The 14004-nt window shown below is 38.1% G+C and overlaps 1 protein-coding gene across 1 annotated transcript in view; it reads left to right on the forward strand.

The window, feature by feature from the left end:
* fars2 (phenylalanyl-tRNA synthetase 2, mitochondrial) overlaps window positions 1-8208 on the forward strand; it is a 159463-nt gene extending 151255 nt beyond the window's left edge. The window contains exon 7 of the mRNA XM_053636064.1: window positions 6356-8208. Coding sequence (XP_053492039.1) covers window positions 6356-6494 — 139 coding nt within the window. The 3' untranslated portion in view covers window positions 6495-8208. The remainder of the gene's footprint in view (window positions 1-6355) is intronic.
* Window positions 8209-14004: the final 5796 nt, after the last annotated feature.

Raw genomic sequence — 14004 nt, forward strand, 5'->3', positions numbered from 1 at the left:
AGGAAGCAATGCATAAACCACACACATCAATAACAACATCAGATACTAACCCAGGATGGCTTCATTGTCTAATAGAATGGAAATTTTTATTTATTTATTTATTTTTAAATTGTTGAATATTCTGAATGAGGTTTAAAAAAAAATATATATGACATGCATTATTTGAAGAATTTTCTTTTCATCATCATTTATTTTTGTTGAGTTATTTTATTTGCTAATTAAAAAATAAATAATAAATAAATCAATTCAGTGCTTTAGAAAATCACTTTACCCAATTAGCCTCTTTGGCTGCAGGATCCATGAGTAAAATAACATGTCCCAGTGGCAATCAGTGGTGGCCCAGATTTGTCAGGCGTTCTCGTTTGCACGGCTCACACAGTGGATATCTGGCTGAGTGTTGCAGAAAATTCTTCCACAAGTATCTAGTCTTACATTCCACAGCCACAATGTTTGCCAGCTATTTTTGTAGGTGCCTATGTTCACAGATTTTGATGTTGCAAGTTTCTGGTTATTTATGGTATGTTAATTGCGTTCACGTATCCTATGTTCCCCTTTTTTTAGTTGTCTATTTTTAGGCTTGTGGTTGGACTAATTATCTGTGTTTTCACAGTACACAGGAGTATGATCTTCCCCAATATGTCAGTCATTTACAGATGACATTCCCTGCTGATCACACTCATCCAGGAACTAATTTAGGCACAGATGTTGTATTTCCTCTGTGGTAAAGAGAGCTGTTGTTTCAGCAGCAATGAAATGAGATAACGAATAATTATCACAACTCGTTTTCATTCACAGACACTGAAATTATCTCAGCTTAAAGCGTGTGTATGCATCACTCACCTCACTTTGGAGTGTGTATTAAAGCATAAAAAGTGTGTGAGAGAGCGAGATAGCATTTACGTAGCCTTATTAGCACATTAATTTTGTTTTGTACATTAAAGCCAAATATACACAGATCAGCTATGACATTAAAACCACTGACAGGTGAAGTGAATAATTGATTATCTCATTACAATGGCATCTGTCAAGGGGTGGGATATATTAGGCAGCACGTGAACAGTCAGTTCTTGAGGTTGATGTGTCGGAAGCTGGGTAAGCATAAGGATCTGAGCGACTTTGATAAGGGCCACATTGTGGTGGCTAGACAACTGGATCAGAGCATCTCCAAAACAGCAGGTCTTGTGGGGTGTTCCTGGTATGCAGAGGTTTGTACCCACCAAAAGTGGTCACATTATGGACTACTGGTGAAATGGTGACAAGGTCATGGGCGCCCAAGGCTCATTGATTCGTCTGAGAGAGCGAAGGCTACCCAGTCTGGTCCGAGCCCACAGAAGAGCTACCGTAGTACTAATTGCTGAAAACTTGCTGAAAAAAAAATGAATACTGGCTATGATAGAAAGGTGTCAGAACACACAGTGCATTGCAGCTTGCTGCATATGGGGCTGCGTAGCCTCAGACTGGTCAAAGCGCCTATGTCCGGCACTGAAAGCACCTACAATGGGCACTTGAGCATTAGAACTGGATCATGTTTTCTTTAACATTAGATGGATTCCTGGGTGCATTTATGTCAGTTACCTGGGGAAGAGATGGCCCCAGGATGCGCTATGGGAAGAAGGCAAGACAGTGGAGGCAGTGTGATGCAGTGTGTGTAATGTTTTGCTGGGAATCCTTGGGATTCTGCTGGGAATCCATGGGAATCCAACATGCATGCATGTTGATGTTACTTTGACACATACCACTTACCTAAACATTGTTGCAGACCAAGTACACCCCTTCATGGGAACAGTATTCCCTAATGGCAGTGGCCTCTTTCAGCAGGGCAATGTGCCCTGCCACACTGCAAAAATTTTTCAGGAATGGTTTGAGGAACATGACAAAGAGTTCAAGGTATGGACTTGGCCTCCAAATTCCCCTGGTCTCAATCTGATCTGTGGGATGTGCTGGACAAACAAATCCGAACCTCACCTTGCAACTTACAGGATTTAAAGGATCTGCTGCCAGATACCACAGCACACCTTTAGAGGTTTTGTGGAGTCCATGCCTCAACGAGTCTGCACAAGGGGGATCTACACAATATTAGGCACATGGTTTTAATGTTATAGCTGATTGGTGTACAGCGGGGTTCAAAAGTCTGAGACCACACTGAACTTAATAGAAAATAAATAGAATGTTTTAGAATTTTGAAATGTAACTGTAAAACAAAGAAAGCAAATGTCCAATATCGTCAATATTCAGTATTCAAGATTCTGCATTATTTCTAGGTCACTATTTAAAATTTAAAGCAAATTTGTGATATTAATCACGTTAACTACTTTGTACAAAAGGCAAATTTTCCTCGAGTCTTATCCTATCCATTGAAGCAGGTGTTCAGATGCCACAATGATGGTTTTGATCATCAGCTTTCACACACACTTGCGGAGTCCATGCCAGCTCGAGTGCATACTGTCATTAAAGCAAAATACTAAGAAATTCTGATATTTGTGCATATATTTATAAGACTCTACTTTTGACTCGCACAATTTATTGCTGCTAATGTCATTTGTAAAGAATTTGCTTTTTAATATTTTTTTTATTAAATTATGAATGCAAACAAAAGCATTTTTGGACCCCACTGTCTATTTATTCATGTTTAATTAGATTAGACGTTAAATTAAAACGTCACATAGTTCAACAAACTGCATAAAAGAAATAAGATTGGATTACTTGAGAATGAAGAGTACTTGTGTTTAGAGTACTTTGTATTTGTGATGCATGGCAGATAGTATAAAGAGCAATAGTGTACTGCACTGTGACATTCTTTACAAGGAAGTCTTTTAGATTCTGAATACAGATTAGCTTTTATCAAAATAAACCATGTTTTAATCGTTTGCTGCGGAAACAAGATGCAGGTGTCTTCGTGTTCCTCTGTGACAAGACAAGCTTGCTAGTAAGCCTGATAAGCCCTTGTTGCTAAGTGTATTCTGGATTTCAAGTAAACTAATTAGTAAAAACTGGAGATGTTCTGGTGTCTGAAGCCAAGCCTTTATAGTTTTTCAGGTCGCTTAGCAACAGAATAAGAGCAATGTGTTGTTGTCTCATGAAAGACAATAACATCTGGAAAGATTTGTGAAAAAAAGACATTATGTGAACAACAAGTCTAATTTTTTACTGAGTTTTGTCTGCAAAGTACTAAATATTTGTATAGTCTATGCATATATATGTGGCGATCTGGGAAAACCTTTTACTGTTGAAAATTTTGACAATTTCTGTTAAATGAAATGCTGCAAACGACAGGTTTCCATAACCTAGAGGTGTCTTGGGCAAAATAACCCTATTTTGGGCATCATTTTCTATCATTTTTTGTTGTTTTCATAAATTCTACAGGTTTTCCCAGCACAACACACATAACCTAATCTTGTATGTCAAAACTACATACTCAAATACACTGTATATACTGTGTGTGAACGTCTGACCATAACACAGATATGTGCTAGTTGAACATTTAATTCCAGATTTAGTCCCTCTTTGCTGTTATAATAACATCCACTCGTCTGGGAAGGCTTTTCATTAGATTTTGGAGCATGGCTCTGGGGATTTGTGCTCATTCAGCCATAAGAGCCTTAGTGAGAATAGGCAAAGATGTTAGGTGAGGTCTGGTTTGCAGTCGGTGTTCTAGTTCTTCCCAGTGGTGTTCAGTGGGGTTGAGGTTGGGACACTCAAGTTCTTCCACTCCAAACTTGGCAAACCATGTCTTCATGTAGCTCGGTTTGTGCACAGGGGCATCGTCATGCTGGAACAGGTTTGAGCCTCTTAGTTCAGTGAAGGGAAATTGTAATGCTACAGCATTCAAAGACATTCTATACAACTATGTGTTTCCAAATTTGTGACAGACTCCCCAGTTTGGGGAAGAACCACATACAGTATGCGTGTGATAGTCCACATACTTTTGGCCACATAATGTAATTCTTTTCCATGGTGTGGTCTAATGGTGGAGCAGCATCACTGTATGAGATGCTAAGCATCTCAGTAAGCTGATCCAAAAAGCCAATTCCACCACAGGACTGAATTTGGACTCACTGGAAACAGTTATACAGAAGAGACTGGTAGCAAAAGTGGAGATCTTCTTGAATAGTTCTGCGTATCCTCTCTTTTGTGCTTTTTCCACGAGCACCATTTGCTCTTTGCTCATTCCACCATGGTGTTCTAGGAAGCGCTATTGGGGGGATCTTTTCTGTCAGCTGCCATCATACGCCACAATGCCTTGTCCCAACAGGACACACGCCAAGCCTCCCAGAATGAATGAATAAAAGGACAGATTTCATTCATATACAACACCAATTCCAAAAAAGTTGGGACGCTGTGTAAAATGTAAATAAAAACAGAATGCAATGATTTGCAAATCTTATAAACCCATATGTTCTTCACAATAGAACATAGAAAACACATAAAATGTTTCAACTGAGTAAATGTACCATTTTATGAATAAAATAAGGTCATTTTGAATTTGATGGCCGCAGCACGTCTCAAAAAAGTTGGGACTGTATATACCATCCATCAGTTCTGAAAGGTATATACAGGTTTTAGAGCGACGTATGCTTCCATCCAGATTACATCCCATCTTTACTTCTGAGAGACTCTGCCTCTCTAAGATACTCTACTCTAAGATACTGGGTCAGTGGTGGCTTGGTGGTCAAAGTGCTGGGTTACTGATCCAGTCGGGAGTTCAAGCCCCAGCACTGCCAAGCTGCCACTGTTGGGCTCTTGAGAAAGGCCTTTAACCCTCTCTGCTTCAGGGGAGCTGTATCATGGCTGACCTTGTGCTCTGACCCCAACTTCCTAACATGCGATCGAGAGGTATGCGAAGAAAAGAATGTCACTGTGCTGTAGTGTATATGTGATCAATAAAGACTCATCATTATCAATATCATTATCATTACTCTTTTTATACCCAATCATGTTACTGACCTGTTGCCAATTAACCTAATTAGTTGCAAAATGTCCCTCCAGCTGTTTCTTTTGAGTAACACTTACTTTTCCAGCCTTTTGTTGCCCAGTCCCAACTTTTTTGAGATGTGCAGCGGCCATCAAATTCAAAATGACCTTATTTTTTTCTTAAAATGGTACATTTAATCAGTTTAAACATTTGATGTATTTTCCATGTTCTATTGTGAATAACATGGGTTTATGAGATTTGCAAATCATTGCATTCTGTTTTTATTGACATTTTACACGGCGTCCCAACTTTTTTGGAATTGGGGTTGGACTGTACATATATAAATACAATCATATACATAGGATGCCATACTCGTTCAACTAATCTCACCAGTTGGTTATTGTGTGGAGTTTGTTTTCCGCACCTTGCCTTTTGCACTGTGTTTGATTTGTTAATATGTGTTGAATGTCTAACTCTGTCTATCATATCTACAGTACACAATGTCGTTCCATTGTATTAATGTATTTTACTGCTGTAACACACAAAGTTCCCCTCAGGGATCAAGAAGTACAACTATCTATCTATTTCATTCATGTTAAACATCCTTTTATACAATATTTAGATGCAATATTTAGTGAAATGATTGCCTAGTGACAATGGTTTGTGGGATTTATACCCACTTTCTCTCAGGCTGTTGGCTTTCCATGCATGGTAATTGAGCTTGGACTGCGACACACAGCAGCCTGGTCTTCCCGGACAGAAAATCTGGTACTGGCAAAGTGAATCTGATAAAACCTCGCACACAACATGCCATGTGTTTGCGTTGAAATCCCAGTGGTTGTTTCTGCTCTAATCACCTGTCAGCCAGTTTGTTTACTTGCTTAGGCCATAAAAATGTACCGCAGGTCCTGCAGTCTTGTATTGTTATAAAGCTGTGATCAATCTGATAAATAAAATTTAAAAAAAAGTTATTAGTATGAATTTTAAGTTTGGTGTAAATCAAGTTCATAAAGTACTTAAAGTTGTAAATATGCAAATATTATACTTATGCTGGAAATAAATTCAGAATTTTAAATTACATTGTACTGTACCATATGTATGTATGGTATTGTATTGAATTGAATTGTATTGTATTTGCTGCATCATGCCATCCATAGGTTATTAAAAAGTTATAATGTGTCTAAAATGACATTTTATACTGTATATAATCTACAGAATGCACATAAATGGATCACTTTCCTTCAGAATAATGTTATAATCACTCGACGTGCCATCAATATAAATTAAGCTCTAAATTACATTTGAAGCAACATTTCAAAAAGTCTCAAAAATATTACATTTAACTACTTTTCACAATTTCTAGGCAGAAAAATCCACCTCTCAGTCTTCCTGGATTCTCTTCTAATCTTATTACTCTCTGCTACTGTATGTGCTTCCTCACAGGACCAAGAAGGTGAGCCACTGTTACCGCATCGCGTACCGTCACATGGAGAGAACGTTGAGCCAGGAAGAAGTGCGGCTGATTCACCAGGCCATCGAGCAGGCAGCTGAGCAAGAGCTGGGTGTACAAGGGAGATTCTGATTCCTCCTCAGCCTAAATCCACTCAAAGACAATACAAAGAATGTAATTTCTCACAGTGCACACTGTTGCATTCTTGAAACACTTGGACAAGGAGGGAGGAAATTATTATTTTTTTTTAAGATGTGGATTGCACAGACTCTATATTTGATCATTTTCTTCTTGGCCATTAACTCACTTCTGGCTACAATGTTTGTTGTTTTAAACACAAAATCTTGTGCTCCCACATGCACTGTTGACCTTGATCTCTCTCATTTTTCCAGTTTCATTGCTCGTATACTGAACACATGCAGGGTTCTTAAATCCCTTTTCTCCTGCTGCCTGCAATAACCTTGCATCTGAAGCTCTGAGAGCCTGATCTTAAATACCTCCATCACAGCAGTGTGTCGCCCGGAGGGAAAGGCCTTTGATTTAATGCAGACATTCTGTAGACCGTTTACTCCGGTGGATTCCAGCCAGCAGGAAAGACTTGCTTTGCACTTATTTCTAACTTCGCATTTCTTTTAATGACCATTTCAGCAGGAATGTAGTGACTTTTTTTCCCCTTCAGGAAATTAGTTAGACAGTTAAATCATTCAGAAAAAAATTAGGGATAAAACCGACAGCTAATAGGTCATGTAATATCACAGTTTGTTAGAGGGTTGGATGATTAATAATAAACTAAACACTGAACAAATTGGTGCTGGTGTCTGATTAGTTGTAAAGATTTGTTTGGACAGCACTCCTGCGTTGTTACAGAAATAAATGTTACTGGCTGTTGATAATTAAATTATAAATGATAATGATTAAGTAATTTGTGCTATAGGAAAATAATTAACGACAGGGTGGTGGATTCAGCCCTGAATCAGAGTTGAATCAGAGTTACTGTTACTAACTAAAAGTTTATTTATTTTTTTCCAAGAGCATGTCCTGAAGTGTTTTATTCCTCTTATATCACAGCAATTTGCCAGTGATTACATTTTTTCTTAATTAAAATAAATTTTCTTAATTAATCAGTTTGTAGTTACATATGATGATGTGGAACGTTCATATTATCACTTATGTTATATATAAAAGATATAAACAATTATCCCATCACCAGCCTCAGTTATTCTCTTCCTTGATTTTAATATGACAAAAGATCATATTAAAGCTTGTCATGTTACTGAGAAACTGGAAAGCACAAGCCCTCTCCTGTGGCAGAATAATGACTGTCATAAAGCACTGACACTGGAGACTCCTTCCATAAATTGTAAATCAACATTTCCTTACAGAAAACATCACCATGATAATGATTAGACATTTTTCTTTGTTAACTAATAACACATTTTAAATTCATTAATTATTAGTCTTAGATTATATGAAGTGTTTTCCATACAAGTCGATGTTAATGAGTTGTTACTATAGAAACGATGACGTATTAGAACGAGTGCATTAATATAATTTGATTGCAGCCAGCACTATTTTCACAGCTGCTGTTTCTCAACACTTTCTGATTTGCTATTTGAACATCACTTTTCTTACATCCACATACAAAACTATATAGTATAACCTAATGAGTCCAGCAGGGCTGAGACTTTAGTGTTTGTGTTATATTTGCTACTCAAAACCATTCTGGCCAGGATTTTATGAGTTTTTTTGGGGTTTCTAAACCAATGATGCTTAGATGCTTAGACCAGGAGTTCTCAAAATTTTTGCAGTCACCAACAAAATATACACAATACAATAACAGCTGGATAAAAAACTAAATTAAATGAGGCAGTGTCCCCAGTGAATGAATGTGCTAAAATCTTTGCAGTCTAGGCACATTAGAAAAATCTAATCATCATTTTCAAAATACCATCATCTTATACAATATTCACTAATAATATTTAGTGAATGTTTCATTTTATATTTCTATAAACAGTTCCATAGACCCCCTTTTGAAATGCAGCACGTCATTCATTCGTTCATCTTCAGTAACCATTTTATCCTGTTCAGGGTCACTGTAGATCCAGAGCCAATCCTGGGAACATTAGGTGCAAGGCAGGAGAATTTACCTCATGTGGGGTGTCGGTCCATTAGAGGGAACCATGCACACACATCAACACGCTCGTTCACACCTACGAGAAATTTAGCATAGTCAAACCTCCTAACTGCTTGTTTTTGGGAAGTGGTCGGAAACTGGAGAACCTACACGGACATGAGAAAACATGCAAAACTCCTCACAGACCCGAGCTTAGGATGGAACTGGTGAGTCTGGAGCTGTGAAGCAACAACGGTACACACTGTACCATCTATTTCTACATTTCCATATCAAACAAAACTGAATAAATATATTGTACACAGTCTTCACCTTTTGGACAAATTTGGGGTTCTTTTTCTCTTAAACTTTTCATCCACAGAACCCAAGCTACTTTTACTGTGTTAAAATATAGACTTGAACTTTTTCTACCATGTTTGCAGCACTTTTAAATTACTGCAAGTTGACTTTATACTTGTTTTTGCATGATTGAGCTTTAGATTAAATCATTGTGATTCATGTGACCACTCAGTTAAGTAGCTGTAATAAAATAAACTATGACAAATTTGGCAGTAGCTAACTGAAATCTTCTTCACTGTAGTGTTTTTTTTTTTATTTATTAATACTTTTAAAATGGACCCATTGATATTTTCTTAAAGGGGCATGGTGGTTTAGTGGCTAGCACATTGGCCTCACATCTCCGGGGTTGGAGGCTCCATTCCTCAATCCTGTATGTGCTGAGTTTGCGTGGTCTCCCCATGCTTCATGGCTTTACTCCCCCAGTCCAAAGACATGCGTTGTAGGCTGATTGGCATCTCTAAATTGTCAGAAGTGTGTGAATTGGTGTGTATGCACTTATGTACTGCGATGGGTTTGCACCCCGTCCAGGGTGTCCCCTGCATCGTGCCCCGAGTTCCCTAGGCTCCAGGCTTCCCACAACCCTGTGTAGGATAAGTGGTATTGAAAATGGATGGATGGTATTTTCTTAGGCAGTCATTTGTAACTTTTCATACAATTATGTTTGTTCAAATTCCTATGTGTTTGTAATCATGCGATTCTTTTGGAAGTCTAAGGACTTGGCAGAAGTGTTGTCACTGCTGGTCGATAGCACTTAGAATAAGCAGTGTGCTTTAATTGGATTTCTTACTAATGAGATTTGTAATCCTTGTTTTTAGCTTTAACATTAACTGTGCAACTTGTTTGTTGGAATGCCAAATAATATTACAAGAGCTATTATAATGGACTTTAGTTGTTGGTTTTTTTTATTCATTAGGACTTTTAATTCATTTTTATTTAACATTAGACTAGACAAGCCCTATCTTTATTTAAAAATGTCAAGTAGGTCAGAGAGTTTGCAGGTGACAGCACGATATTCTCACTTCTTACAAATACTTTCTTTTGCCATTGTTTTCCTGTTCATTAAGCAGGCAGCAATGACTCCCTCAGTCCCACTATTGTGTGTTGGAGTAAACAGTGGAACCTTCACTCTATTGCATATGTACACTGGGACAGGTTGGGGAAAACTCTCAGCCACCAATATGGCATTTGTTAGAACGTGCCAAAGAAAAGAGTGTTCTGCATCCAAATTATCCCTACACTGTGTGTGTGTGTGTGTGTGTGTGTGTGTATCTACCCCGTCCCTCCCTCCCATGTTTATGGAGGGTGACAATAGATTGAAGGGATAGCCTCTTCAGGGAGTGAGTTCAATTGCAGTCACAGTAATGAATGTGTGATGTTTTGCAATCAAAAGCTGAAGGGATGCTGCCCAGATTACCGAGCACTGAGCCAGTCCACTGGGGCTTAGCCTTTTGTGCTAATGTGTTACTTTTGCTCAGAGCCACTTTGGATATGTAAAATCATTGCATGTCATTTTTATTCAGGGTTAGACAAAAATTGATTGAATAGCAAAAAATATTTTCTTCTCCTATTGAGTTTAGAGTTGAGTACCCTCTTGTTTCGTGGATGTGATAGTTCAAGGTTCGATTGATTTTTCTAGAAACACGACTGTGTGCAAATTGAAACACTGCTATATAAAAACAAGAGGAAAAATACATATTGTCCCGTCACTTTTAATTCCAGTCAATTGCGTGGGGTTTGTATCGAAAAAATGCACCGTTTTGAAAGTGTACAAAGAACTTCTGTAGAGGGAAGTTTTCTGGAGAAAAAAAAAAAACGTTACTTTTATAAAAACCAAACTAGCTGAAGGTTGAAGTTAATTTAAAGTTCTTTGTTCTTTAACTTCAATTTATGGGACTGTAGAGTGTGTGGGGAAATTGGACAATGTTCAGTCTTCCACCTCTCTGAGAATGAGAGAGTTGATTTTGGAGGTTCGGATACCAGCTTGTCCAGGAGCGGTGGAGCACTGTGTGAGTCAATACCATGACCAGAGGCAGGCAAACACCACAGAGAACAGTGTGGATCAATCAGTGGAAATTACATGAGAAGTAAAAGCAAACAAGGCATCCATCAGCCTCTGTGGGGTTGAAATAAGGAAAGAGGTTAGAATACTGCTGCCCTTGGGCATTAAAAAAAGATGGTGATATTGTTTCATCTGAGGGAATATCGACTCTCCGTTGTGACAGGTAGATTCAATATTATTTCATAAGTTTAAGTTAATAAGAATTTATACAAGACCTAGGTCTAGGACTGTGCTTTATATAGACAGGGAGTGTTCCATGGTGCAACATGTAAAATCAAGACTTACAGTACAACAGGGTATGCTTGTATATATTTATACATCATATCCAACATGACCGTCTTTTACATGCACTACACATTTGTAGTATGGAGGGGGGAAAAAAAACATTAACAAAATTACTGGCAGATCTGCTGAATGGTCCAATCTGATTGGTCAGTAGGTGTTGATTCATTTCTATAACAGCAGCTCGGACATTAGTGCCGGCTCTAATTCAAATCACAGGTTTATATTAATGAGCTTGTTCTAATGTTTAACCGTTTATATAGTAACAGCTCATTCACAGGGACTTGTATGATGGATGGTCTAGAAATGCATCTCAAAAAATTTGAATATTGTGGAAAAGTTCATTATAGTCTAGTTGTTTGCTAGATTCATTACATATAAAGTGAAATATTTCAAGCCTTTTTTAAAATTATTTTTGTCTTGATTAGGGCTTACAGCTCATGGAAATCAAAAATCCAGAATCTCAAAATATTAGAATAAAGAATTTATAATACAGAAATATTGACCTGAGATGAGCTTTAATCAGTTAATTAACTCAAAACACCTGCAAAGGTTTCCTGAGCCTTTAATCTTTCAATCTGGTTCAGTACACACAACCACAATCATAAGGAAGATGAAAGTAAATTTTGCATTTCATTTGAAAATCAAGATCCCAGAGTCTGGAGGAAGAGTGGAGAGGAACAGAATCCAAGTTGCTTGGAGTCCAGTGTGAAGTTTCCACAGTCAGTGATGATTTGCGGTGCCGTGTCATCTGCTGGTGTTGGTCCACTGTGTTTTCTCAAGTCGAGAGTCGATGCAGTGTCTACCAGGAGATTTTAGATCACTTCATGCTTCCACCTGCTGACGAGCTTTGTGGAGATGCTGATTTCCTTTTCCAGCAGGACTCGGCACCTGCCCACAGTGCCAAAACTACAAGTAACTGATTTTCTGACCATGGTATTACTGTGCTTGATTGACCAGCTGACTCTCCTGACCTGAGCCCCATAGAGAATCTATAAGAGACACCAGACCCAACAATACAGACGAGCTGAATGCCATTATCAAAGCAACCTGGGCTTCCAGAACACCTCAGCAGTGCCACAGGCTGATTGACTTTTGATTTCTATAAAGCTGTAAGCCGTAATCATCAAGATTAAAACAAAACAAAAAAAAAGGCTTGAAATATTTCACTTTGTGTAATGGATCTAGAGTATATTAAAGTTCCACTTTTTGAATTAAATTAGAAAAACGAACTTTTCCACGATATTCTAAATTTATGAGAGGCACCTGTATAACCTAAAGCTAATAAACATACAAACAGTTTTATTTAACAAAGAGAAATGTCTCATCATTGATATAGTGAAGTTTTCTTTAAGGGAATTGTTTATAGCTGCTGTTTATAGTAATGTAAGTGATAACAGGAACTGTCTTGTGAATGTTCCATAACGTTAAATGTTTCGTGATTGATGTTCATTGTAACCTCTGGCAAATTACTGTGGTATAAGAGGAATAAAACACTTTAGGGCAGTACCGTTAACTCTGCTTTGTGTACAGCTTCATCACACCACCCCATCATGAATTATTTTTCTGCAACAGCATACCCTTAATTATGTTATTCATTACATGTTTTATACCATCCCATACCTTTTGCAACTCCCACCACTAGCAGGTGAAGGGTTAATACCTGCAATGCCTGGTGTCATATATCCAGTGCTGTCAGGAATAGGGTTAATACCAGCATTAACATGAGCCGCAGGCTATGGCAGGAGTATATTATGTTGTCTAGTTATTCAGATCAGATCCCGTTAAGGGACGTGGCTGAGCTCCCAGGCTGCCTCTCCAGGTGACACCCATATTAATCACACCACTGCCGCAGGTCCGCCTCTTAAACTCCCATGATGCAGTCAAAATCCACTGGGCCCTGCTGCAAGCAACAGGAGAATGGGTCTCCACTGCTCCATTCAGTGGGCATGGCCTGGCTGCGTCTCAAATCACAATGCTCCCAGATTTTGCAAAACTGGAAACTTGATTCTAAATATAACATCCTTGTATGAGGAAATACTTAAAGAATTTAAAACTGGGAAATAAGTTCCCATGGAGCCCGTTGTCCCAAGTGGATTTGGTTTCACAAACAAAATCATCTGGTGTATTTCTTATGTAACATTCATTACTATACTATAATAGAACGTGTGTGTGTTTTTTTTTATCTATTCATATTCTTACAACTAACAAAGCATTTGCACTGTCTGCTGATCTTCAATGGCGTGAGTAGCATTTCAAAGATGCAGTTATGATGTGTGTCCCAGACTTATTTGTCACCGCTCTCCAAGTGTTCACTTGTTATATTTCATTTTCAGGTGCCCTGCAGCTATTTGTTTTGTGCTTTGTGTCAACTGGAAAAATGGGAGCCTGTGAGAGAAAAGGAGGGAGCTGCAGAAAATTAAAGTCTCTTTGATAGTGTTGATTTATTAAACTGCTCTCTCTCTCTCTCTCTCTCTCACACACACACACACACACACACACACACACACACACACACACAACAACATATTTACAGCTGAAAGCCATACTGATGCAGAAATATAATAATTAGTGAAACGTTTTAGCTTTGGGGGACTCTGTAAGTTGGGAACCATAATCTACCAGAGAAGACAGGTGTGGAAAAAAGATTTGGAGTTACAGTCTATTCCAAAATTATTGGCAACCTTCAAAAAAAGTTATTGTATCATCTAAATATTACATCCTTTTTTTTTGGCACTTAAACTTTACTTTAACAAAAATATATATCAAATTATTGACACCCCTAAAGCAAATCTAAAATATCCTCAAACCATTGGTTATTACTTTCAATC

Source organism: Ictalurus furcatus, chromosome 1 (assembly GCF_023375685.1).
Source record: "Ictalurus furcatus strain D&B chromosome 1, Billie_1.0, whole genome shotgun sequence".
NCBI lineage: Eukaryota > Metazoa > Chordata > Actinopteri > Siluriformes > Ictaluridae > Ictalurus > Ictalurus furcatus.